This window comes from Tamandua tetradactyla, chromosome 5, assembly GCF_023851605.1.
Source record: "Tamandua tetradactyla isolate mTamTet1 chromosome 5, mTamTet1.pri, whole genome shotgun sequence".
Lineage (NCBI taxonomy): Eukaryota > Metazoa > Chordata > Mammalia > Pilosa > Myrmecophagidae > Tamandua > Tamandua tetradactyla.
The window spans coordinates 88,964,757-88,992,530 of record NC_135331.1 but is presented as its reverse complement, the minus strand read 5'-3'; the positions used below and the strand labels follow the sequence as shown (position 1 = coordinate 88,992,530).

Genomic DNA, 27,774 nt, shown 5'->3' with positions numbered 1-27,774 from the left:
TTGGATTTTGATTATTTATGGAGCTAAGGAGAAGGGAACTTGGTTAGCTGCTCCATAAGAGAAGCTGTGCACTAAATCAAAGAACAGAACTACAGAAAATGGTTTCAGAGTAGTTACTGGGCAGCTTCTAGCAAAGTTGAGGGTCTGACTCAAGCCTTCTGGCACTAAAGCAACAGAGAAATACTTGTTCCAAGGCACATACAGTCTTTCAGGTCAGATCAGGAATCTGTGGGGGAAAAGGAAAATGTTATGCCAGTTTGTTGGCATTTCTTCCTCTAAGTCCCAGGAGAGTAAATATATGGTGAGAGACTGTCTTGGCCCTGATGAAAAGAAGTTTTTCTAGACTTCCTTCATAAATGGAGCCAAGAATTGCTCCTTCCCTACACTCACTCAAAGGCTGAGGTTGAAAGAGAAGTTTAGATCCAAAGATTTTCTTCCTAGTAGTTGTCTCAGAGTTATAGTGCCATGAAAAGAGAGACATCTGTCTGCTACCCCCCCCCCCCACCAAGGAAAATGAGGCAGGAATATTACCTGTTTATAGAGATCCTCGTTGAACTAAAACAAAAAGAGGGGAGGAGATATATTCAGTCATTAAAAACACCTTAGAGGCTCAGATAAATATTCCCATCCCATTTGGCCATTGTCCTGATGCTGTCATTGAGAATTAAGGTAGGGGCTGGTTGTAGACGGACCCATCAGTACCAGAACCCCCTGTGTTAACCTGAGCTATTGGACAGCTTATGTTCCAAGTGGCATAAGATCCCAGCCTGGGGATTCCTTGTCCTGTACTGGCCAGCCTAGCTGTTCAACCATCTGATTTATTTGTTCTCCAGATCTCTCTACGGTTACTCTTCCAGCTGAGACCCTTATCATGGGGGAAAGGCAAGTCTCAGCTGCCCCCACCTCCATTTCTCACCTTTCTTGCTCCTCTTATGCATGAAGATGCCCACTCCAAGGGTGATGAGCCCCAGCACAAAACCCCCGACTCCAGTCAGCATCTTGTTTTGGGCAGAATCAGACTGTGCCTCTGAAAAAAAAGACCCCAGGGTCAGTCTCACCCCACCTGCCACAGCCCCTCAGGTCCTGGCTGGGACCCTGAAGGAGCCTGATGTAGAATGCTAGAGGGAGGAGAGTGGGAGGGATACACTTTGAATAAGGGGTGCATTTGGAAAGGACTCCCCAAGTTCTGGAGCTTTGGGTAGTGATGTATCAGAGAGACGGTTACTGGTTCTGGTTACTGCCTCTCACAATAACTGCAGATAGGTCAAAATACTGAAGGAAGAGAACTATTTCCATGTCTGAGGGCCATTCAGGAAGGTGTCTTAGTTCCCTCCGGGCCCTAGATTTTCTGACAAGGGCAAAAAACTGTGAGTCCTAAGGGTCCTCTAGGCCAGGTAGGAATAGATAAGTCTCTGTTGTCAGGGGTCTGTATAGGAGGAAGATGGGGTAGGTATGACCCAAGCTTATAGACCCAGAAGTCAGAGTGAAGGTGCCCGGAGTCAGTGTCCTTTCCTCTCAGAATGTGGGGTCTAACAGGGTCGTGGGGGGTAACTCACTCCACTCCACGGTGACAGGCCTGTCCAGGCTGGGGTGCTGCACTTGGCAGGTGTAGACGTCTCCCTGCTGGGGGGTCATCTCCAGCATCACCAGGATCTGGAAGGTCCAGTCTCCATTAAGGATCAGGTTGGTGGCCACAACCCCAGTGGTTTCCTCCTGTCCATTGCGGAACCACTGGATTTCTATGCTGCCTGGATAGAAATCTGTCACGTGGCAGACAAGTGTGTTGCGGTGCTGCAGGGGCCCCTTCTTAGAGGGGGAGACGTGCACTTTCGGCTGGACTAGGAGCGGGAAAGAAAACAGGTAACGGCATTTGGGGTGATTATTTCTTAGACGCTTGGAGTCTGGAATGGATTTCTGGATGTTTAAAATATAAATAACATAATTAGGCTAGTGGATGAGGGTAGTACCAAAAAAAGACAAATACATCTTCAGTTACATAATAAAGATCGAGAAGAATGGGAGAGAGATAAAGGCAGCATTCTGTAGCACATTTAGCAGAAATTTATATTATAATCTATATTATAAACTGTAATTCATATTATAAATCATTAACTAATAGTTTTGGGCAAAGAATATTTAACCAACTGTCTATCTCTTCAACGCTCTATCTTAAGGAAAAGGATGCCAAATTAGCTTGAATAACTTCTTTAAACTAAGATATACTAAGACAATGTATTCTTTTCTCTATTAATTTAATAACTATTTCAAGAAAAGTAAAAAGGAAATGAAGTAAGTTGGACAGGGTTTATTCTTCAAATAACCTGTGCATCTTCTGGCCTCCCCTTCAAAAAAACTAAAATTTTTATATTTATAATAATATCTCCAAATCCAATCTTCAGAGCCCCCACATGCTTGATATGTGGGAATTTCAAGTTCCTCTGCAACTATGTCTTAGGTCCTTTGAGAAATCTCACAAATGATCGGGTTGTCGGAACCACCTGGGTGATGTCCCCTCCTCTCCTGGCCGTCTTCTCTGCTGCTCCCACTTCAGTTTCCACACTGCTGCCTACTTCCCGTGACTCCCCAGCACCCAGCACGTTTTTTGAGCCTCTGCCACCAGTGCCCTCTCCCCTCCGGAGGGCAGAAGAGATCCACGTGCTCCTAGGGAGGAGCCCATTCTAGGTAATTTACCACATCACAGCCTCTAGCTCCTTAGTCACTTAATTCTTCCCCTCCTACCTTCTCCTTGGAGTACTGGAGCACCCTGAGGTGGGCTGGGCCAGGGAAGAGCACAGACTTGAACTACACGTTGTACCTCAACTTGTCCAAACTGCCATCGCCCGTGTCCACGTTCCTGCGTCCTCTTCTCTCTTCTCCGGGAATCCCATCTCCTTAGACAACCTCATCTAGCCCAGGTCCTTCTCCCAGCTCTGAGCCCCTTACTATGGGTGCCCACCTGGGTGTCCCTCGAGCATCCCAAACCCAGCGGCCTCAAACGGAGCCCAAGGCCTCTTTCCTGACCCCCGGGACTGCCTGGCGCAGAGGGGCCTGCGGCCTCCGGACAATCTATCCTTTCCCGGGTCTCGGCTCACCGCACTTCGGCCCAGTCACTGCCCCTCACCCCTGGGCTGGTTCCCTCCCTGACAGAGGCCCCCTTCCTGTCTCCAGGGCAGCCCGAGACCCCTGCCCGGGCCGCGCGGCTCACCTCGGCGCTTCAGCGTGACTCTCTCTAACACCTTGCAGTTGTGTCTGCACACCGTGTCCACCTCCGCCCGCTTCTGCTCCAGAAAGTCCTTCTGACTGTTCCAGTACTCGGCGGTCGTCTGCCCCAGCGGCGTCACGGCCACGAACTCCCTCACGTGGCTGTCGAAGCGCACGAACTCCTCCCGGTTGTAGGCATATCTCTCCACGAAGCTGTATGTCCCGTTATGGTCGAAGCAGTCGTTTCGTCTCTGGTACAGGTAATGCTCTGCGGCGGGGGTGGGGTGCGCTGAGCCCACGGCCATGGACCCCCGCGCCCGCCCCGCGGCGCCCCCAATCGGGCTACGGGCCCAGCCCCTCGCGGTCTCTCAGACCTTCGCGGAGAGACGTATACATTCCCCTGGAGGGGCAAGCTACCGAGTGTCCTCCCCGAACTTCCCCACCTCGGGGCTGGGATTGCGAGATTCTAACAGCGAGTTGGGGGTTACGGAGCTTTTCTAGGCCTCGCTTTTTCTCATCCATAAAATGAGAAGATTCAACGTGATTATTTCTGAAGTCCCTTCCAGCATTAAGTGATAGAAAGGCCCTCCCCAGGGGAAGGTATACATAAGTCATTCAATAACCGGGTGATTCAAGGCTCTTTAGAGAGTGTGGGGCATAATGAGGAGGAACTAATCAGCTCTGTGGGCAGCTAGAGGAGTCCAGGGAGAGAAGAGCGTGGGAGGGAGATGATTTTCATCTGGGGTCACAGGGGCACAGCATCTCCCCAGGGACAGAGGTGGGGGGAGGCCGGCAGCAGGAGCAGCTGGGGACAGGAGAGCAGTGCTGCACTATCTGAACCCCCTTCCTGATGCCGCTATCTGGAGACGATCTGGGCTCAAATGCCGCCTCTTCCAGGACGCCCTATGTTGTTTCTTGCTGTGTTTCACAGTTAGACGCTCTTTTTTGTGTGTCTCTGTTATCTTGAATTACCTCAATTTTGTTCTGGTTGTGTGTGTCCTGGAAATCTAGAAATAAATTTCTTAAAGCTTGATGTAAGAAAGACTTCTTACTCTCAATGTTCACATATCTTTTCACTTTTCAAATGTGGCGGGAGGGAGACTTTGTCTTACAATGTGTGGACTGTGCCTTCATCTATAATAATAATCACAATATCCAGGACCTTGGAGTGAATGCCATTGTTCCAGAGTTACTGATGATGTAATTTATAATATGAAGAAATGCAGCAGATTTTCCCAGATGTGCCTAAACAACTGGGAAAACCTGCTGGCAGGTGGAAATATGCACAAGAAATAACCATGATCAGGCACATTTGTGTTTGCTTCTGCCCCAGTATCTGTGGGCCTGGTCTGTTATGGGACATGTTGGTGAAACTAAGGTGGTGTAATTTTTTTTCATATCTATTGTGTTCTGAGCATTAACTTCTTACATTAACTACTCTTATTCTTCTTCATATTCCAGTATGTAATGCATGGTTCAGTAAATATTTGTGTATCAGTGCAATGAATGAACAAAGAAATAAAATGAACTATCTGCCTGGAACATAAGAGGGAACTCTTAAAAAGTTTATTAAGGTGGGGAAGGTGCCAAGATGGCGGCTTAACCATGTGTGGGATTTAGTTCGTCCTCCAGAACAGCTACTAAATAACCAGGAACAGTACAGAACAACTCCTGGAGCCTTGTCAGTAACTGGACACACGGAGTCCACCGGTCTGGACCAGCTGGACTGACTGTGAGGCCCCCCAGAACCATGAGTTCCCCAAGCCGCTGTGGCTGGTGCCCCTCCCCCACAGGCTGCTTCCCAGAGGGGAAAGGAAAGAGACTGTAACAGCAGCAGGGGCTGAGCCCAACCAAACGCCAATTGTGGCATTAATTAACAAATTCTGACTACTAAAAATAGGCCCCAGCTCAGGTGGACCTGGTCAAAGCAGAGGTTGCTGATTTTTGCACCGGTGCCAAGGGGACAGGGCTGATGGAAAAAGAAAAAAAAGAAACAGAGGTTTTTGTGGCTGTGTTTCTACAAAGGCTTGACTGCCTTTGGATACAGCAGCAGGACTTCTCAGGCTGCAACTGTGCAGGCATAGGCAGAAACAAGCTTGTTTGAGGGCTTGTCTGGAGCCTGTGCCTTCCCCAGGGGAGGGGTGAGGCCCAACTCAGGTGGAATCCCTCCCTCAAGGAATTCAGACCCCAGGACTTGGTAATTTGAAGCCATTAAAACCAGCCAACAACCTCTCCTCTGTCTCCACCACGCCCACACTAAGCCACCATCTTTGCATCTCCCCCACCTTAATAAGCTTTTTAAGAGTTCCCTCTTATGTTCCGGGCAGATAGTTCATTTTATTTCTTTGTTCATTCATTGCACTGAAACACAAGTATTTACTGAGCAGTGCATTAGATGCTGGAATATGAAGAAGAGTAACAGTAGTTAATGTAAGAAGTTAATGCACAGAGGGTGAAACAGATATGAAAAAAATTGTAGGGAGAGTCTGCCAAAGTTAAAGGGACCACATCATCTTACACTGGTGGGACCTGCAGGCAGACAAGCGCCACATACTGGGCAGGATAAGAAAAACAGAGTCCAGAGACTTCACAGGAATGTCTTTCAACCTGCTGGGTCTCACCCTCAGGGAAAACTGATGCAGGTCACTCTTTCCTCCTGACAGGAGGCCAGTTTGGTCTGGGAAAATCTGGCTGGGGTCTATAATACCTAAGTTGACCCTCCTAAGGGTGGTGGGAAAAAGGTACCATACAGGCAGGGCAAGAAACAAGAAAACAAGAACTGAAAAATTCTCCTCTATTAAAAAAAACTTATGAACAAATATGAGGAAATATGTCATCACTACAGAGAAATCTACTATTGACAAAATAAGACATGTTATTAGAGTTATCATTGTTGTGATTTAAACACTAAACATCATGAAGATACCAATGCTCCTCAAATTAAACTACTAAGTGAATGCAAGTCTCATTAAAAATCTCTACATGTTCATTCATGAAATTTGATAAGCTTCTCTAAGATTCATTTGGAAGAACAAAGGGACAAGCCTGGCTTAGATAAATGTGAAAATAAGAGTTATATAAGAAAAACGTAAATATCCGTATTTCTAGACTAAATGTAAATATAGTACTATAGTAATTTAAATGATATGGGTTTGAGTAGAGCTTGAGATAAAAGCTAATATGTACGTATAAATATATACATATATAAACTATATATGCATATATAAAAAAAAACCGCTAAGCTACTGGTCCAGAAAAAGCTGAACTGAATGTTAAAGAACAGACAGATAACAAATTCACCCTAGGTAAAAGAAGTGAAAACAATCTTCAGAATAAACTAAATAAGGTAATTAAATGCCTAGATGCCAGCAAAAAATAACAAAACACATTAAGAAAATTGAAGATATGGTTCAGTCAAAGGAACAAGCCAACAATTCAAGTGAGATAGAGGAGTTGAAACAATTCAGAATGTACAAACAGATATGGAAAACCTCATCAAAAAATCAAATCAGTGAATTGAGGGAGGATATAAAGAAGGCAAGGAATGAACAAAAAGAAGAAATCAAAAGTCTGAAAAAACAACTCACAGAACTTATGGGAATGAAAGGCACAATAGAAGAGATGAAAAAAACAATGAAAGTCTACAATGTTAGATTTCGAGAGGCAGAACATAGGATTAGTGAACTAGAGGATGGAACATCCAAAATCCAAAAAGCAAAAGAAAATATAGGGAAAAAATGGAAAAATATGAGCAGGGATTCAGGGAATTGGATAACAATATGAAGCACACAAATATATGTGTTGTGGGTGTCCCAGAAGGAGAAGAGAAGGGAAAGGAGGAGAAAAACTAATGGAGGAAATTATCACTGAAAAATTCCCAACTCTTTTGAAAGACTTAAAATTACAGATCCAAGAGGTGCAGCATACCCCAAAGAGAATAGATCCAAATAGATATACTCCAAGACACTTACTCATCAGAACGTCAGAGGTCAAAGAGAAAGAGAGAATCTTGAAAGCAGCAAGAGAAAAGCAATACATCACATAAAAGGGAAGCCCAATAAAACTATGCATAGATTTCTCAGCACAAACCATGGAGGCAAGAAGATAGTGGGACGATATGTTTAAATTACTAAAAGAGAAAAACTGCCAACCAAGAATTCTATATCCAGAAAAATTGTCCTTCAAAAATGAGGGAAAAATTAAAACATTTCAGACAAAAAATCATGGAGAGAATTTGTGACCAAGAGACCAGCTCTGCAAGAAATACTAAAGGGAGCACTGGTGGCAGATACAAAAAGACAGGAGAGAGAGGTGTGGAGAAATGTGTAGAAAGGAAGACTATCAGTAAAGGTAAAAAGAAGGAAAATTAGATATGACATATAAAATCCAAAAGGCAAAAGGGTAGAAGAAATTATTACCTGTAGGGTAATAACTCTAAATGTTAATGGATTAAATTCCCCAATCAAAAGACATAGACTGGCAGAATGGATTACAAAACAGGACACATCTATATGCTGTCTACAGGAAACACATCTTAGACCCAAGGGTAAACATAGGTTGAAAGTGAAAGGTTGGGAAAAGATGTTTCATGCAAATAACAATCAGAAAAGAGAAGGAGTAGCTATACTAATATCCAACAAATTAGACTTCAAATGTAAAACAGTTAAAAGAAACAAAGAAGGACATTATGTATTAATAAAAGGAACAATTCAACAAGAAGACATAAGAATCATAGATATTTATGCACCTAGCCAGAATGCTCCAAAATACATGAGGCAAACACTGAAGAGAGAAATAGACACATCTACCATAATAGTTGGAGAGTCAATTCCCCACTCTCATCAATGTACAGAATGTCTAGACAGAGGATCAATAAAGAAAGAGAATTTGAATAATACAATAAATGAGCTAGACTTTACAGACATTTATAGAACATTACACCCCACAACAGCAGGATACACCTATTTCTCAAGTGCTCATAGATCATTCTCAAGGATAGACCATATGCTGGGTCACAAAGCAAGTCTCAATAAATTTAAAAAAAAATGAAATTATGCTAAAACACTTCCTCAGATCATAAAAGAATTAAGTTGGAAATCAATAATAGGCAGAGTGCCAGAAAATTCATAAATATCTGGAGGCTGAACAACACACCCTTAAACAACACAGTGTGTCAAGGAAGAAATTACAAGAGAAATCAGTAAATATCTCAAGGCAAATGAAAATGAAAACACAACTTATCAAAACTTATGGGATGCAGCAAAGGCAGTGCTAAGAGGGAAATTTATTGCCCTAAATGCTTATATCAAAAAAGAAGAAAGGGCAAAAATTGAGGAATTAACTGTCCACTTGGAAGAAGTAGAGAAAGAACAGCAAACTAACACCAAAGCAAGCAGAAGGAAAGAAATAATGAAGATTAGAGCAGAAATAAATGAAATTGAGTACATGAAAATAATTGAGAAAATCAAGAAAACCAGAAGCTGGTTCTATGAGAAAATCAATAAGGTTGATGGACCCTTAGCAAGATTGACAAAAAGAAGAAAAGAGAGGATGCAAATAAATAAATCAGAAATGGAAGAGGAGACATAACCACTGACCCCACAGAAATAAAGGAAGTAATGACAGGATACTATGAACAACCTTATTCTAATAAACTAGACAATATAGATGAAATGGACAACTTTCTAGAAAAGCATGAACAACCAACTTTGACTCAAGAAGAAATAGACGACCTCAATAAACCAATCACAAGTAAAGAAATTGAATCGGTTTTATGAAGTGCCCCCCAAAGAAAAGTCCAGAACCAGGTGGCTTCACATGTGAATTCTACCAAACATTCCAGAAAGAATTAGTACCAATCCTGCTCAAACTCTTCAAAAAAATTGAAGAGGAGAGAAAGCTAACTAATTGTATGAAGCCAACATCACCCTCATACCAAAGCCAGACAAAGATATTACAAGAAGAGAAAACTACAGACAAGTCTCTCTAATGAATATAGATGCAAAAATCCTCAACAAAATTCTAGCAAATCGAATCCAGCAACACATTAAAAGAATTATGCATCATGACCAAGTAGGATTCCTCCCAGATATGCAAGGATGGTTCAACATAAGAAAATCAATTAATATGATATACCATATCAACAAATCAAAGCAGAAAAATCACATGATCATCTCAATTGATGCAGGATAGGCATTTGACAAAATTCAACATCCTCTCCTGTTGAAAACACTTCAAAGAATAGGAATAGAAAGGAACTTCTTCAAAATGATAAAGGGAATATATGAAAAACCACAGCTAACATCATCCTCAATGGGGAAAAACTGAAAGCTTTCCCCCTGAGATCAGAAACAAGACAAGGATGTCCACTATCACCACTGTTATTCAGCATTGTGTTGGAAGTTCTAGCCAGAGCAGTTAGACAAGAAAAACAAATACAGGGCATCAAAATTGGAAAGGCAGAAGTAAAACTCTCAATAGCAAAACTACTAGAGCTAATAAATGAGTACAGCTATGTGGCAGGTTACAAGATCAACACTCAAAAATCTGTAGTGTTTCTATACACTAGTAAGGAACAATCTGAGGGGGAAATCAAGAAACGAATTCCATTTACAATTGCAACCAAAAGAATAAAATATTTAGGAATAAATTTAACTAAAGATACAAAAGATCTATTCAAAGAAAACTACAAGAAATTGTTAAAAGAAATCACAGAAGACCTAAATAGATGGAAGGGCATACCGTGTTCATGGATTGGAAGACTAAATATAGTTAAGATGTCAATTCTACCTAAATTGATTTACACATTCAATGCAAAACCAATTAAAATCCCAAAAATTTACTCTTCAGAAATAGAAAAACCAATAACCAATTTATCTGGAAGGGCAGGGTGCCCTGAATAGCTAAAAGTATCCTGAGGGGAAAAAAAATGAAGTTGGGGGTCTCATGCTACCTGACTTTAAGGTGTATTATGAAGCTACAGTGGTCAAAACAGCATGGTACTGGCATAAAGATAGATATACTGACCAATGGAATAGAATAGAGTGTTCAGATATAGACCCTCTCGTCTATGAACAATTGATCTTTGATAAGGCAGTCAAGCCAACTCACCTGGGACAGAACAGTCTCTTCAATAAATGGTGCCTAGAGAACTGGATATCCATATGCAAAAGAATGAAAGAGGACCCATATCTCACACCCAGTACAAAAATTAACTCAAAATGGATCAAAGACCTAAACATTAGATCTAAGACCATAATACTGTTAGAAGAAAATATAAGGAAATATCTTATACATCTTATACATCTAGGAGGTGGTCTCCTAGACCTTACACCCAAAGCAAGAGTATTGAAGAAAGAAAGAAATAAATGGGAACTCCTCATAATTAAATACTTTTGTGCATCAAAGAACTTTGTCAATAAAGTAAAAAGATAGCCTGCACAATGGGAAACAATATTTGGAAATGATATATCAGATAAAAGTCTAGTATCCAGAATATATAAAGAGATTGTTCAACTCAACAACAAAAAGACAGCCAACCTAATTACAAAATGGACAAAAGACTTGAACAGACACTTCTCAGAAGAGGAAATACAAATGGCCAAAAGGCACATGAAGAGATGCTCAACTTCCCTGGCTATTAGGGAAATGCAAATCAAAACCACAATGAGCTATCATCTCACACCCACCAGAATGGCCATTATCAACAAAACAGAAAATGACAAGTGCTGGAGAGGATGTGGAGAAAGAGGCACAGTTATCCACTGTTGGTGGGAATGTCAAATGGTACAACCGCTGTGGAAGGCAGTTTGGCGGTTCATCAAAAAGCTAAATATAGAATTGCTATATGACCCAGCAGTTCCATTGCTAGGTATCTATTCAGAGGACATGAGGGCAAGGACACATACGGACATTTGCACACCAATGTTTATAGCGGCATTATTTAGAATTGTGAAGAGATGGAAACAGCCCAAAGGTCCATCATCAGATGAGTGGCTAAACAAACTTTGGTATATATATATGATGGAATATTATGCAGCTGTAAGACAGAATAAAGTTATGAAGTATGTAACACCATGGATGGACCTTAAGGGCATTATGCTGAGTGAGATTAGCCAGAAACAAAAGGACAAATACTGTATGGTCTCACTGATATGAACTGACATTAGGGAATAAACTTGGAGAATGTCATTGGTAACAGAGACCATCAGGAGACAGAAATAGGGTAAGATATTGGGTAAGTGGAGCCAAAGAGATACATATTGTGCAACAGGACTAAATGTAAAAACTCAGAAATGGACAACACAATAGTCCCTAACTGTAATACAATTATGTTAAAACACTGAATGTGAGAATGATAGAGGGAGGAAGCCTGGGGACACAAATGAAATCAGAAGGAAAGATAGATGATAAAGACTTAGATGGTATAATCTAGGAATTCCTAGAGTGTATAATGATAGTGACTAAATGTACAAATTTTAAAAATGTTTTTGCATGAGGAAGAACAAAGGAATGTCGTTACTGCAGGGTGCTGAAAATAGATGATAATTAATATTTTTAAATTTTACCTTATGTGTGAGACTAAAGCAAAAAATATTTATTTGGTACAAAATTTATATTTTGACTAGTGCATTTCCTAATATAACTTATGTGGACAGCTTAATTGAACACCATATGTACATGGAACCTTGAGTAGGGCATAAGATTTTGTTGGTTTGTCCAGAGTGATGCCCTGATCAATCCTAGAGTGATTTGAACAGTGAATAAGAAAGTATTTGCAAAGTCCCCTTCGGGGAATGATGAGAAAGCGGGAAATTCAACTTCCCCAGGTTGAATTCTTGATATTCTTACAAGCAGTGGGGACAACCAGAGCAATAGGCTGAGCCCCCAATCTTGGGGTTTGTTCATATGAAACTTAACTCCACAAAGGATAGGTCAAGCCTACTTAAAATTAGGCCTAAGAGTCACCCCCAAGAGAACCTCTTTTGTTGCTCAGATGTGGCCTCTCTCTCCAGCCAACACAACAAGCAAACTCACCGCCCTCCCCCTGGCTACGTGGGACATGACTCCCAGGGGTGTGGACCTTCCTGGCAACGTGGGACAGAAATCCTGGAATGAGCTGAGACTCAGCATCAAGGGATTGAGAAAACCCCTAGAATGAGCTGAGACTCAGCATCAAGGGATTGAGAAAACCTTCTCGACCAAAAGGGGGAAGAGAGAAATGAGACAAAATACAGAAGATAGGTTTAACAAATGACTATGATTGCTAAATCATAATATTGATATTTCTTTTAGTCTCCAGTGTTTTGGAGCACTAGCAGGAAAAACTTAAAATTATGGAACTGTACCTCATACCAAACTCTGAAACCTGTTCTATAACTACTTGTTACAATGTAATTTAAAATTTATTTATATATATAGTAACAATGTACATAAAAAATTTTTTAGTATATATAGAAAAATGTTTTTAAAGAAATATGTGTTTTAAATAGCAAGCTCCATTATTTCATTAAAGAAGAATATCACAAATTTAAATGCAGATTCAATTTATGAATCATCCAATGCCACCTTTAATGTAGCAGAGTGGTGGGGCTGCAAATGTCTTTTTATATCGTTTGCTCACCTGTTTTTCTCCTTGTCAGGGAAGCTCTAAATAAGAGGAAGTAGGAATGGTTACATCAAATCATGATTGGTCCAAAGCCTCAGATGAAGCTCTGCTGCTAGTGCTTGCCCTAATTTATGGGGACCCTTCCTAAGGATAGAAAGAAAGTAAGTCTGGAGTTTCTAGGAGCAGGAAGTGGACAGATGTGGGGGTGATCTGGCTGCTACCTCTGTCATTGGAGTGTTGGCCAGAATAACTTTGGTTCATCTGGTGAGTTCAGCCCTGCCTCAGTGCTCACCAGAAGCTGTACGACCTGTGGGAGAGGACAGAGGAGAAGGGGTGGGGCTGCGCTCAGGGCCACAGAGGAATCTTTGCAGTGCTAAGGCAAGATCCCAGTTCTTGGCTCAGATACGCTGACCTCCCTCCTCTTCTACTGCCTCACACTGGCTGCCCAAACCGAAAGCCCTCTTGACAATAGCAGTCTTTCTGCTTCTGCCAAACACCTACCAGTCTCCACCTAACCACCCAGCTCTGAATGTGCTTCCTGTAGTTATAACAGATACATCCATGTCCCTGCCTCGCCTCCACCCACCCACCCCCACCACTTATCAATCAGGGAACATTTCTGTCAGTATAGAAAAGCAATTTTGAAACTGTTTTTCTTTTTTTTTTTTTTTGCAACATTCGCTTTTTTTTGGTTTTCAAATGCAAGTTCTTTGGGGATTTAAAAACTTTCATTTTGTGTGTGTGAGAGAAACTTTATGCTGTTTGTGGAAATCTTGCAGCAACTCTGAGTTCCCTAGAACATAGTTTGAAAAATTCTGATCTAAGTGAAATCATCTCTCATCCAGAAACTGGATATATTAAAAAAAATAATAAGTAAAATAAATGGAGACCATATGGTGTGAGAAAAAGAACATGTTACAGATATGGTTCCAATCCCAGCTCAACTCTTATTAGCTAAGTGATTTTGGGCAATAATGTAAGACTCTGATTCTTGAAATGTAAAATAATAATAATACTGTTTACCCTGAAGAACTGCTGTGGGAATTAAAGAAATTAACATGTGTAAAACATGTAGCATTGTTTCTTGCACTGCTCAATATATGTTAGTTCCCTTTCCCTTTCCAATGGACGATGTTTCAATAATGTAGAAAATTCTAAAGATACACGTAGGAAGGAGGAACCAGTTCAGCCCATGGACTACTGAAAAATTTCAAGTGAAGTTGCTATTTGGACAAGATCTGAATGGTTGAAGGCTTTTGTTGACTCTTTATATCTTCCCACCTCTCTTTTTCTCAGTCATTTTACTTGGGAATAAAGATGATGAAAGAGTAAGATTAAGATTCAAATCTACATTCAGCTTCTGCACAGGGCTCCCACAGGGAGGACTGGGGAGTGTGGCCTTAAAACCCTGGGATGGCATGTATGGTGGGGAGGGACTCAGTCATAAAACCTTGGGACAAGGTGTGTGGGGAGTAGGGAGCCCCATTTTTGAAGGCTGTCAGGTCAAAGGATGTTGTCTCCCTCAGTTTGGCTTCTCCCAGCCCCATTTGCTGCCTCCCCTCATGCTCTCTAGGAGTCACCTCAACTGGGGGTGGGCTTCCCCTGCCCCCAGAACCCTTCAAACCAAAGCCTGCCCTCCCCTCCTTTCCTCTTCCACCCCGTTTGAAGCGGGGAATCTGGGTGAAGTGAAAGAGTGTGCAGGGAATTGTAACCCGCTCTACACTCTACACTAACTCACTCTACATTCCCGATTCCAGCTCCTCCTCCAGTAGTTTTTACTGAGCATTTGTTCTGTGCAGGGCTCCCTGGTTACCTACCCTCTTGCCTTTCACATGCCGACGCATTCTCATCTCATTCTTCCTACAAATCTCAACCCACCCTTTCCTTCCCTCTTCCCCTCCCCACATCACACAGACCTCTCTGCCCTCTTTTCACCCCACATCTGGGGTTGCCTGGATGACTCCCATCATTGCCCATCATCCCACAGAACAGCTTTCCTACGAGATCCTGGCATGACCTCCCATGGCCTCTTGCTGGACATTACTCAGTATCATCCAAAGACTTCTTTCCCAGCCCTACAGTTTTCCAAATTCCAGGATTCTGAAGGCACGGGCTGACCAGCGCTCCTCTGGGACAAACACCTGTAGGTTTCCCTCCCAGCTCAACAAATGTGCTCAGGGGAAGAGGAGAGGGGCCTAGGATTTGAGGGGCTGTACTCAGAAGGTTCAAGCTATTATCCCTGAAAATTGGGGAAGCAAAATGAAGGTGGTACATTCTAGGGAAAGTGTGAAGGGAGCTAAAGGAGGAAGTCTCTAGGAAAGGAAAGATGAGCGTTAGTGAAAGATCTAGATGACTTCCTTTCAGCCCTCCTCTCATGGTGGTGGTGTAAATATGGACTGGAAAGTTAAGAAGCGTTGGACACAGCACCCGAGGAGCCATAATACTGAACTGGCCACAGGGAGGCAGCACGAGGAAGGAGTCTCTCCTTTAACCACGGCTTCCTTGGAGCTACCTAAAGGATTCTTTGATCAAGTTCCATCGCTGTCTGGGGTGCAGGCTCCTGCTCTACCCTAGAAAAATGGAAGGCCTTCTCCTGAGTGCTGAACCGGCAGGGTGATCCACCCTGGCACCCCAACCAAGGGCGCCCCCAGGAGTCCTCTCCAGACTCTGGGCAGGAGGCTGAGCTTGCTGGACCCTCTCTGGAAATCTTGTCCCTCTAAAGCCATCCTAGGCCTCTGGGCCCCATTTTTCACATCAGACAAGCATGATGCCCCTTGGCCACATGTCCTCCTCCCTGCTCATTCTGCTTTTGACCCCGGGAGAGAGGAGAGTGCTGCTGGATGACAAGGAGGGGTAACACTGTTTCTCTAGTTGGGGAGGAAGGGCCCTGGGCTGTGGCAGAACCCCCCATGGACCATCGCAGGGTCAGGATCTTTAAAGGAAAAGGCTCTGGGAATGTTTCCCTGAACCTGGCAGGCCCTCCAGGAGAAACTGTCCTGCACTCACCTGGAGTGGTCTCGCCCTGGGCCATGGGATTGTTCAGGACCATCAGTAACACTGCCAGAGCCGCTGTCCAGGGGGCTTCAGGGACCTGCAGGACCATCATGGAGGTGGAAGAGGATGGCGAGGCAGAGAGAGTTGCAGGCAGAGAAGGACTCTCTAAATGGGGCTCCCCTCTGAAAAAATCAGAACCTACAAACCAAAATAATCTCCTGTGTCCCCTGGGATTGGACAGATTATGAGAAAGGAACCAATGAGCACTGAGCTTCATATGACTCATCACTCACTGGGCAGAAGCTTAGTGTGAAAGGTCTGACAATTGATAGATGGAAGTCAGTGACACATTTTAAGTAATTGGATAAGGCCGGAGGTTTGGGGAGATTACGTGTTTTCTTTGCTCTGAAGAAGATCTCAAATATTCTGGTGGCCCATCTCGGGGAATTATCATTCTGTCTTCCCAAACTGCCACCACACTCTTAAAATCCATTGCCACACATATTCCCCTGATTTCTGTCTATATAAATTGGAAAACTCACACAGTTCTTTTGGAGTATAACGTACCTCCTCATGTGTGATACTTTGTACCTCACCTTTAGGGGCCTGTTGGGACTTTAGTCTAGTTATAGGTCTAGAAGAAATGAGGGGTGGTGGGGGTGGGTCATGAAAAGAATTAGAAATATCTTCCAAGCCATTTGCTTCAGGGCTTTCATTTGCAGTTTCATCTGGTGAAACAGGATTAATAACTCTAGGGCTAATCCCTTCAGGAGGAGGTTGGGTGGCCAATTCCTCAAGGCAGGCTGGAGGTGGGGCGGCTATGTCCTCAGGGCAGACTGTTACAGGGTTATCTAAAGAAGGCTCAGCCTGGTCTAGGGTTTCAACCTCACCCCCAACATCATTATCAATCCATATGTCACCATCCCATTTTTCAGGGTCCCACTCCTTTCCAATCAATGCCCTCACTTTAACGGCAGACACCATGCAAGACTGAGATTTCAGTTTACATTGTAAAGTTGCTACTCTAACAATAAGATTCTGAGTCTGATTTTCAGAGATCTCAAGTCTATGGCTACAGGAAATAAAATTTTCCTTCAGGATACTCATAGAAACCTCTACATCTTTCAGACGGCACTTAAGCTTCTTGTTTGAAGCCTTAAGCCCATCCCTTTCACCCTTTAATGTAGACAGTGTATCTAACAACAACCAACCAACTCTCTATAACTCTTGTTTCTACAAAACTCTGTAAAGGTGTCAAAAACATTATCCCCCAGAGTCTGGCTTCGTACAAGCGAAGCATTAGGAGAATCGAATGATGATATTTTGACTATCTCCTTTGCCAACTCAGTCCATGGATTGGGAGTGTCATTCTGATTATGGGAATCAGAGTCCTTAGTGTCTCTGAGCCCAGTCAGAGTAGAAAACCATTCATAAAAACCTATTTTTAAGATTCTGTTCCTTAAGAACCACTCCTGGTACCAAGATGTATTAGTTAGGGTTCTCTAGAGAAACAGAATCAACAGGGAACACTTGCAAACATAAAATTTATGAAAGTGTCTCACGTGACCGCAGGAACGCAGAGTCCAAAATCCACAGGGCAGGCTGCGAAGCCGATGACTCCAATGGATGGCCTGGACGAACTCCACAGGAGAGGCTCACCAGCCAAAGCAGGAATGGAACCTGTCTCCTCTGAGTCCTCCTTAAAAGGCTTCCCATGATTGGATTTAGCATCACTAATTGCAGAAGACACTCCCCTTTGGCTGATTACAAATGGAATCAGCTGTGGATGTAGCTGACGTGATCATGACCTAATCCTATGAAATGTCCTCATTGCAACAGACAGGCCAGCACTTGCCCAATCAGATGAACAGGTACCATAACTTGGCCAAGTTGACACCTGTCCCTAACCATGACAGTACTTTAGTATTATTAATGCAAGGTTACCACAAAATAAGAAAAATATATTGATAGGATATACTTTTATCATTACATTAAGTACTAATTGTTCTGTGATCTTACCTATGAATACCAAAGAAATGCTCCAAAATAAAAATATTTGAAATAAGAATAGAAAAGTAATCCCTTAAATATGGTAAGGAGAATATAAAACAAAAATGAGCATTACATGTAATAGAAAAACATTTGAGAAATCTCTCTTAAGAACAAGATGAAAAGAAAGGTGCCCATTCTTTTATGAAAATGAAATAAAATGAAAAGTAATTTAAAATGAAAATAACATTACTTTCAGACATCTTATTTATCAAATTCAAATAATAGTATGAATAAATAAGAATCACCTAGAAATTTCATTAACAAAAGTAACCAAGAATAGAAAGATACTTAAAAATCAACTTCATTCAGGTTCATTAAAACTTTAAATGAAATGATAAAATTTTTACATCAATATTTAAACAAAAAAGAGGACTATTTCAGGCAGGTGAGAAGAAAGACTAATTAAATTTTTTATTAGGTAATTCATCTACACCTATATACTAATAGAATATTTTTGTAAACTTAGTGAAATAATTTTAAAAATTATTTGGAAAAAATTTAGAAGAAGCCATCAAAGATAACTTGAATGTTGAAGGTGGGGGTGGGAAATGAAGGAAGAAAGACTAAACTCATCCTGCCTCAGGACATAATATTAATCAATCGCCATCAAAATATGCTAGTGTGACTTATCTTTTCAAGTTTCTTTCTGTAACCCTGAAAATGTACTATAAATTTGAGTTCTCAACCATGCTGCATTTCTGAAAATTCTCCCATCTCCTCCCCAGCCCTTCCAGAATCCTCTTTACCCAGCAACAGACAATGTCAGCTCAGTTAGTTCCCTGACTGGTTGAGCCTTGCTAGCCAGGCCATTTCCTCCCTACCTATTTTGGCCAATGTGCAAGCCCACAAGTTCAGAGCTTTTGTCTGCCTCCACACAGCTGTAGTTCCTCACCACTGCTCCTGTGCTCTCGGGGGTCACGTAGACCCCACAACGTGAACCCCGAAGAAAGAATGTTCTGGACCAAAGCTCTGATCTTGAGAGCCCTCTCTTTGGCTTTCCTGCTGAGTCTCCAAGGAGCTGGGGCCATCAAGGGTGAGTGCCCAGGAGGACTGGAAAGGGTGAGGGTGAGGGTGAGGGATGGGACAGGGCACCAATAGTTGCTGCTTTAAGAACTAGAGATCTCCTTATAGCTTTTCCTCCCTGTCCTCTTCTCTCTTCTTCACTCCCTTGATGAGGGTCTCCTTTGTACCCTCTTGCTCTAATCATAACAATAATAGCAGCCACTATTTACCAGATGCCCACTTAGTATCTTTCTTCATTTTCTCCTCACATGAACTTTCAAGGAAGATATTATTACCCTTATTTTAGTAATGAGAAAACTGAAACTCAAAAACATTAATACCTGTCATGCTGGACCTTTTGAACATTCTTCTCCATGTATGAGGACTGGCTTTTTACCCTGCTTTCTGACTGTCTAAATTCAAGCAATACGTTCTCCAGGAAACCTTCCCTAATGCTTTGTTTGATGTATATATATATATATATTTTGGGGAATAGGCAGGCTCCGGGAATCGAACCTAGGTTTCTGGCATGGGAGGTGAGAACTCTTCTGCTGAGCCACTATCACACCACCCATGCCTTATTTAATTTTAATATCCTTTCTCTTTCTCTGTGTTCCCAACGTACCTGGTGCATACCAGTGTTTCCGCACTTACCATAGTATCCCTGCAGTCATCTTTTTACTTGTCTGTCTCCATCGAGGGATTCAGGACAAGAACCATGCCTTGTTTTTATTTGAATTTCTAGTATCTAAAAATGTTTGATATATAGTAAACATATACAAAATTTTTGTCTGAGTGAAAATAATATCTGAAGGAAAATCATTTCTTGATCTGGCAGAACTTTAGACACCAGAATTTGTGAAGATGTAAAACATAAAGCATCAAAAGAAGTACAAACTATATTCATGTAGGCAATTTTTTTTTCTCAAGAATTCTTAGAGGTTTTTGTCTCTTTCTATTTTACCCTCTTTTCTGAAAGTGCATCCTCTATACCTTTAATAATGAGGAAGGCATTAGCTACCCTTGTGAGGAAATTATCTCCCTTTTACTGTAAATGTCCAGGCCCAGAATGAGTTACTGTACGTTAGAGCTGCTATAGGGAAATCTTTGAAATTGACGGTTAAATAAAATAAACTCAAGTCCCTTTTCACTCTTATCCATCTATTATTCTAAATTCAAAAAGTCTCATATTTTCATTGCTTTATTTGATGATGACAGTTTCTCTTGTTCTTTTATTTGTTACTACTTCTTATGAACTGATAAATACTAAGAAGTTATATTTATGGTGGTTTTATCTATAAAGATATGTTTAAATTTTGGGATCCCAATAGCAAATAAGCATGTAACATGGGAGAAGTCTCGATATAGAAGGGAAAAATGCAGAATTTAATGGTTTCTCTCTCTTGTGGAATTGCAAAAGAAAAAGAAAAGGGGAATGAAAGAACTTAAATTCTATAGATATTTCAAACTTAGCAATAGCTTGTAATTCTTTTAAAACAAAAATGAAAAAACATAGATATAAAGAAAGTTTGTAACCATTACCAAAACAATTGCACTGAACTTTTGAATTACATATACTTAAAATGTAAATTATTATGCAGAAAGCTATGTATCCTGCAATTTAATGTTCATAAACGAAATAGAAAATTAAAGAGCACTAAAACTTGAAAGATGTTTCCTTCTCCCCCTCAATTTTCTATATTTCCATTTTTTTTCTCCATAAATAGGAAAAACAAAATTCTCCCATGACTCTAAAAATAATTTTACATCTTTGGACCTAAAAGAATTCTGAGATCTTATGGAGAGAGAAAAACTCTACTAGTTCCACCAATAGCTGTGTGGACTTGAGCAAATTATTCAATCCCTTTCCTTTTCCTCATCCATTACATAGTATGCCTGTGTTTGCTTCAGAGGGTTACTGTGACAGTTAACTGAATAAATATGTGTATAGTACTTAGAACAGTATGTGCTCAGTGAATGCTACCTGTTAGTATTATCAATCTTTCTTGAGAGCCAGGAGGCCTAGAATTCAAAGATCTAGAAAGCATATTTTTAAAAAACTATTTTTCCTGATAAATCTTAATGCACAAACATTCCATACATGGTGTACAATCAATTGCTCACAATATTATCATGTAGTTGGGTATTCTCACCATGATCATTCGTAGAAAGCATCTTAACACCTCAATGATCCTCTTCTCCCATTTTGTTCCTCTCTCATTTCCTTTCATATCTGCTCTTGTCTATTCTGCATTATCTTCGTTTGGTGTTAATCCTTCTTCCTCCTTATGTTCTTCGTTGACCTTTTTCCTTCTGCATGTGTATTAGTTAGGGTTTTCTAGAGAAACAGAATCAACAGGGAACACTCGCAAATATAAAATTTATTAAAGCATCTCACGTGACCATCGGAATGCAGACTGTGAAGCTGACAATCCAATGGAGGGTCTGGATGAACTCCACAGAAGAGGCTCGCCGGCTGGAGCAGGAAGAGAGCCTGTCTCTTCTGAATCCTGCTTAAAAGGCTTCCCGTGATTAGATTAAGCATCACTCATTGCAGAAGACACTCCCGTTTGGCTGATTACAAATGGAATCAGCTGTGCACGCAGCTGACATGATCATGATCTAATTCTCTGAAATGTCCTCATTGTAACAGACAGGCCAGCACTTGCCCAACCGGACAAACAGGTACCACCACTTGGCCAAGTTGACACATGAACCTGACCATGACAGCGTGTTTATATTAATAAATCATTGTTCATTTCTGACCCCTGCCACTTACATATTCATACTTGCATTTTTCATCATCTTTGTCAACTTTTTTTCTTTGTGTAGCTGACCATGTGTTAACTTTCGAAGAATTTGCACAGACACATAGACCTTATGGAGAGTTCATGCTTGAGATTGACGAGGATGAGATGTTCTACGTGGATGTGGATAAGAAGGAGACTGTCTGGCGTCTCCCGGAGTTTGGCCAAACCTTTTTCTTTGACTCTCAGTTCGGGCTGGCCAACATGGCCACATGGAAGTACAACTTGAATATCATGATCAAGCATTCCAACTACACCCGGGCCACCAGTGGTATCTCTATCTTTCTCTGTAGCCCAACAGCGAAGGGATGGGAGGTTTCTCTGCCCTACATAGGGTTGGGAGGGGGACTTAGGTGCCCATGGCTGAGTGATCTTCTTTTCCTGAGTGATCATGGACTTAGTCCAGGCCAGCTGAGGGTTCAAATCATCTTTATTTAAGAGAATAGTTGAGCCAAGTGAGGTTGGTGAGTAGCATGAGATTCTTGTTCTGATTCAGAAACCCACAGACAACCTAAAGTCTGAGCCTGAGATGTATGGGAACCCCAAATTGGAGCCTTCCTTTGTGATTCAGCCCAGACAGGGACTCACTAGGCCCCGTCCTCTCTCAGAGTCCCCGGAGGTGATGGTGTTTCCCAAGGAGCCTGTGGAGCTGGGTCAGCCCAACACCCTCATCTGCCACCTCGACAGCTTCTTCCCGCCGGTGCTCAACGTCACGTGGCTGCGCAATGGGCAGCCGGTCACGGAGGGTGTCTCCGAAAGCATCTTCCTGCCCAGGACAGATTTCAAGTTCCACAAATTCCACTACCTGACCTTCGTACCCTCAGCCGAGGACTTCTATGACTGCAAAGCGGAGCACTGGGGCCTGGCCAAGCCGCTTCTCAGGCACTGGGGTAAGGAGCCCCCTTCCCTCGCCATACCCTCCCTGGGACCCTCTGCTCTCCGGTGCTGTCTGCACCGACTTTCTCCACTCTCCCGGTCTTAGTCGACTCCTCAACCTAACATGCCATCAAACGGCCTAGAAACTTCAACATCCACACCCCCCCAGACCACACCCCCTAACTCCTGCACCTTCTGATCTCATCCGTCTCTCTCCCCAGAGGCCCAGGAGCCCATCCAGATGCCTGAGACGAAGGAGACCGTGATCTGCGCTCTGGGCCTGGCCGTGGGCCTGGCGGGCATCGTCACTGGCTCTGTCCTCATCATAAGGGCTCTGCGTGCCGGTGGTGACCCTCGGTCCCAGGGGCCCCTGTGAGTTATTCTGTGGGTGGGGATCTTAGGATGATGTCAGAGAAAAGAGGTGGAGGTGTGGGATGGGTAGTATAGAAGGAAGTGAAGGAGAATTCAATATGATCCGTGTACACTGATCTCATAAAGGATTAAAAGCATTGACCTGCATAATTATGAAATAATCAATACTGATGATTTATCAAGTGATGACCGTATTAGGCACTATTCTGAGTACTTTACGTTTATTAACTCAGTGTTCTCCACAAGTACTCTGTGAGGTAGGTACTATTACTGTCATAATTTTACACAGGTGAGGTAGCAGGCACAGAGACACTGAGCAACTTGACCAAGATCACACAGCTAGGAGGTAGAGTGTAAGCTAGTGTTCAGACGCAAAACTGCTTGCTTAACCTCTACCCTATAGGTCCTCTTCAGTTTATGAAAGAAAAGCCTAAATCCAAACTTTCAAGGTGCCCATAGTATAGTTGTGAACCCAGAGATATATCTCTGTACATACTTAGAGTACAGTGTGACAAATGGTTTGCTTGCCATCTCCACTGCAAACTTCTGGGGTTCACTGAGTATTAAGCTCACACGCAAATTCCCCCCATCCCTGATGTTCTATAGTTTCTTACTTATCATGGCACTTGCCACGTTTTATTTAGCTACTTTTGTAATTTTCTAACCATTAGTGGTTTTTCCATGGTCATGAGCACATCTTTTTTTTTAATGTTTATTTATTAAAAATATTTTTATAATAAAGCAACATACAAACACACAGACATTCTTAACATACAAATATACAAATATTCCATACATGGTGTACAATCGGTGGCTCACAATAGCATCACATAGCTGTGTATTCATCACTACAATCACCTCTTTGAACATTTGCATCACCCCAGAAAAAGAAACAAAAAAGAAAACAACTCATACACACCATACCCCTCACCCCTCCCTCTCCTTGACCACTAGTATTTCCATCTACCCAACTTATTTTAACCTTTGCTCCCCCTATTATTTGTTTATTTTTTAGCCATATTTTTTACTCATTTGTCCATACCCTAGTTAAAAGGAGCATCAGATACAAGGTTTTCACAATACACGGTCACGTTGTGAAGACTATATCATAATACAATCATCTGTAAGAAACAAAGCTACTAGAACACAGCTCTACAAATCAGGTGCTTCCCTCCAGCCACTCCAATACACCATAAACTAAAAAGGGGTTATCTATATAATGCTTAAGAATAACCTCCAGGATAACCTCTCGACTCTGAAATCTCTCAGCCACTGACACTTTATTTTGTCTCATTTCTCTCTTCCCCCTTTTGGTCAATTAGGTTTTCTCAATCCCTTGATACCAGGTCCCGTCTCATCCTAGGATTTCTGTCCCACGTTGCCAGGGAGGTTCACACCCCTGGGAGTCATGTCCCACATGAGGGGGAGGGCAGTGAGTTCACTTGCTGTGTTGGCTTAGAAGAAGAGGCCACATCTGAGCAACAAACGAGGTTCTCTGGGGGTGACTCTTAGCCCTAATTTTAAGTAGGATTAGTCTATTCTTTGCAGGAGTAAGATTCATAGGGGCAACCCCCAAGATGAATATATGGATCCTAGAAAGGGATTGCAGGGTTATCGGAATGCAACTCCTTAATTTGACAAAACCCTGCTTAGTTGCCCACCAGAATAGCTGCACTGATCTGTATTTCCTCCAGCAGTACCTGAAATTTTCTGCAGCTTCCTAAATCCACATCAACACTGGACATTATCCAGTTCTCTAATTTCATACACATAAGAGGATATATTATTGCATTTCTTTAATTACTTGAAATTGAACTATCTTTTTGTTTTTTAGCCAGTGGCGTTCCTGTTCTGCACATTTCCAATTCATAATCTTTGCCCATTTTCCTACTTTGGGCTCCTGTCTTTTCCTTATTGATTTGTAGGAGTTCTCCATGTAGCATTGCTACTAGTCCCTTGTCAGTTTTAAGCATTGCAAATGTTTTCTCCTAATTTGATTTCTGGCAACTTCCTCCTTGGTATCCTTTGTTAAACAGAAGTCCTTAATAGTTTCATAATCAAACCCATCAGTATTTTATTTTATGCTTTTGTTTTTGAGATTTGATATTAGGGAATTTTCCCACACTGATGTCTCACGGTTACTCCCTTGCAGTATCTTCTCTAGTTTTAAATTTCATATTTAGTTCTTATATATCTGGGAGACACCTTTGTGTTTGATGTTCAATGGATATCAAGTTTTATTTTTCTCCATATAGTCGGTCATTTTTTCCAAAAATTAGTAAATAGCTTACCTTTTCCATAGCCTCTTGGAGCCCCTTTATTATATATGAAGTTCCATTACAAATGGATCTGTCTGAGCTCTGCTTTGTTCATTGCTCTATTTCCCTCTTCTTGTGCCAGTATCTCAGTGTTTTGATTACTATGACTTTGCAGTATGACTTAACAGCTAGCACAAATTTCTTTAGTTACCATTAATTTGATTCATATTGTTTATCTCTTTTGAGTTTTTTTCAACTAACCAATATCCTTCATCTCTCTACCTCTTCAAAAAAAATAGCATAAGCTTTACGTGCTGTCATGTTTCTTTGATCTCAACCACATACACCTGTCCTGCTTTTGGTCCACCATGTAGATATTGACTAGATACAGACTCTAGTCAGTTTATTTCTGGATTGCTATGGATACCAATAAATAATAAGATTTATTAAGTTTTTAAATATCTCTTACTTTCCATATACTTTTACAGCTTCTTCTGAAGTAACTTCTGTTCTTATTTGAACATTTCTTGCCTGCTGTGCTCTAGACCTGGGTTTGAGTCCCAGAGCCTGCTCATGCAAAAAAAAGAATGTGAATCTTTAGGTAACAAGCTTTCCTTGCATGCCTGAAAATATCTTTTATTTGAACCTTCACATTTAAACAAAAGCTTTCCAGAATATAAAATACAGGTTCAAATTTCTTTTCCTTCAGTGCTTTGAAAATATTACTCCATAATTTTCTTTCATCTACTGTTGTTGTTGAGAGGTCCGCTGTCAGTCTAATTCTTGTATTCATTAGTTGATGATTTATTCTTTCTCTTGGGAAGTTTCCAGAACTTTCTCTTTGTCTTTTAAGTATAATGAGTCTATGTAAGGTGTTTTCCTTATTTCTACTCTTTGAAACTTTATGAACCCTTTTATTATGTGGTCTTACTTTTTCAATTTTGGTAATTTATAATTATTTCTTCAAATGTCTCCACCCCTCCATTTATTTTTTCTATCTTTGCACCTCCTATTTTCTGAAAATTGGCACATCTACTTCTTCATGATTTTTAGTTTGTTGTGTTTTTTTTTTGTTTTTGTATATTTTATCTTTGTCATTTTTTTTTTTTACTGCTTTTTTGGGAGAGTCCTTCCATGTGGTTATTCTACACACCAGTTCATTCTTCAGTTTTTTCAACTGCTATTTATTTTACCTATTTTTTTTTTTTTAATTTGAGATGCTGAATTTCCTATACATACTATTTCAAGCTTGGTCATTTTTAAACTTTGGGTTCCTGTTTCATATTAACAATATCTTCCCCTTTTTCAGATGTTATGCTTATTTTTAAATCTTGATCAGTTCCTATCTATGTCATATAGGTTTTCTATTTTTTGGTCTTTTTTTGTTGTGTGTGTTCTACTCACATGTTTAATCATTGTGCCCTCCAAGCTCTAGGTATCAGCTACCCTGTCTTGCAATATATTTGGAAGGAGAGACTATAGCCTTTAGTGTGCCTCTTCTTAGTGAATTTAAGGAGACTGGTGGTAATGAATCCCAGAGTGGAGGAGGCTCAGGCATCAGAGAGCCACCACTGACCACTCACTCACATGAGTAGCCTGTACCTCATGCCTGCAGTGCTCTACTGGTGTCCTGATATTGTTCTGCCAACAACATGAAGCTTGATCTGCTGCTATTTGTGCCCCACAAGGGCACAGAAGCAGGCAGTGATTCTCAAGGCAAGGTGGGAGAGAGGCAAGAGCAAAATTTAGAAGCTCTTCACCAGCAAATTTCACCACTGCTATAACTTGCCTTGAGCCAAATCAGGTTCCTGCCCCTGCCCACTGCCTACTAGTTCACAATGACTTTTGATCTCTTCAGATGTTTCTTGTAGTTTTATATTGGTTCTTTGAAGTGAAACTTCTTTTGCTCTTTTATGATTTTCCCATGGAGAATTATGTGGGGAAGAAATGAGGAATTCTTGTGAGTTTGCCATCTTGCCATGAATCGGAAATCCCCTCATATTCATCTATGTACCTGTAAAGTCTAGCACATGTCCTGGCATATTGACAATGTCTGTTGAATTATTGAGCATATTATTCATTTATCTTGAGTATTTGTTTTGTCCAGGGCTCTTTGCAGATTATATAATGATAAACAAAAACTTCCTGTGATCACAAAGTACAAGAAAAGAATACAATTATTAGAATATAGTATGGCAAATGTTATAATAAGGGAGTGAATTTGAGCCATGGTAGCACAAAGAAAATGTGCAACCAACAGAGCTTGGGAAAGGTTAAGGAAAGACCTCCAAGATGAGTAAATACATGAATCTTGGTGAATAAGTAAAGAACAGTCAGGGAAAAAAAAAAACCGAAAAGAAAGACATACCAAAAGAAACAGAAGTTAAAGAACATGATCCATTCAAGGAGTTTATCATGGCTATAAAATATGATTTATATTGGAGCATGACAGAAAGCTGGCGAGGTTGGCAGGGAACCTTTTATAAGGTCTTTATGTGCTGTGTATGCTCAGCTTTGAACTTTATATGGAAATTGACTGTGATGCCACTGAAGGATTCTAAGTAGTGGAATGACATGATAGTTACAAATATTTATTGAGCGTTTA

The 27,774-nt window shown here is 41.3% G+C and overlaps 2 protein-coding genes across 2 annotated transcripts; one reads left to right on the top strand and one right to left on the bottom strand.

Annotated features, from left to right (window-relative positions):
• Positions 1-21,046, bottom strand: LOC143684470 (HLA class II histocompatibility antigen, DP beta 1 chain-like). Its single transcript, XM_077161462.1, has 7 exons — positions 21,010-21,046; positions 15,815-16,000; positions 3,206-3,469; positions 1,557-1,838; positions 917-1,027; positions 532-555; positions 1-226 (listed from the first exon to the last, which is right to left on the bottom strand). Exons 1-6 carry the CDS (start codon positions 21,029-21,031, stop codon positions 536-538), a joined length of 885 nt encoding a protein of 294 aa, XP_077017577.1. The 5' UTR covers positions 21,032-21,046; the 3' UTR covers positions 1-226; positions 532-535.
• LOC143684471 (HLA class II histocompatibility antigen, DP alpha 1 chain) lies at positions 18,702-22,915 on the top strand. The gene is made up of 4 exons (XM_077161463.1): positions 18,702-18,887; positions 21,689-21,934; positions 22,272-22,553; positions 22,761-22,915. The coding sequence occupies exons 1-4, from the start codon at positions 18,806-18,808 to the stop codon at positions 22,913-22,915; spliced, it is 765 nt and encodes a 254-aa protein (XP_077017578.1). The 5' UTR covers positions 18,702-18,805.
• The last annotated feature ends 4,859 nt before the right edge of the window (positions 22,916-27,774 follow it).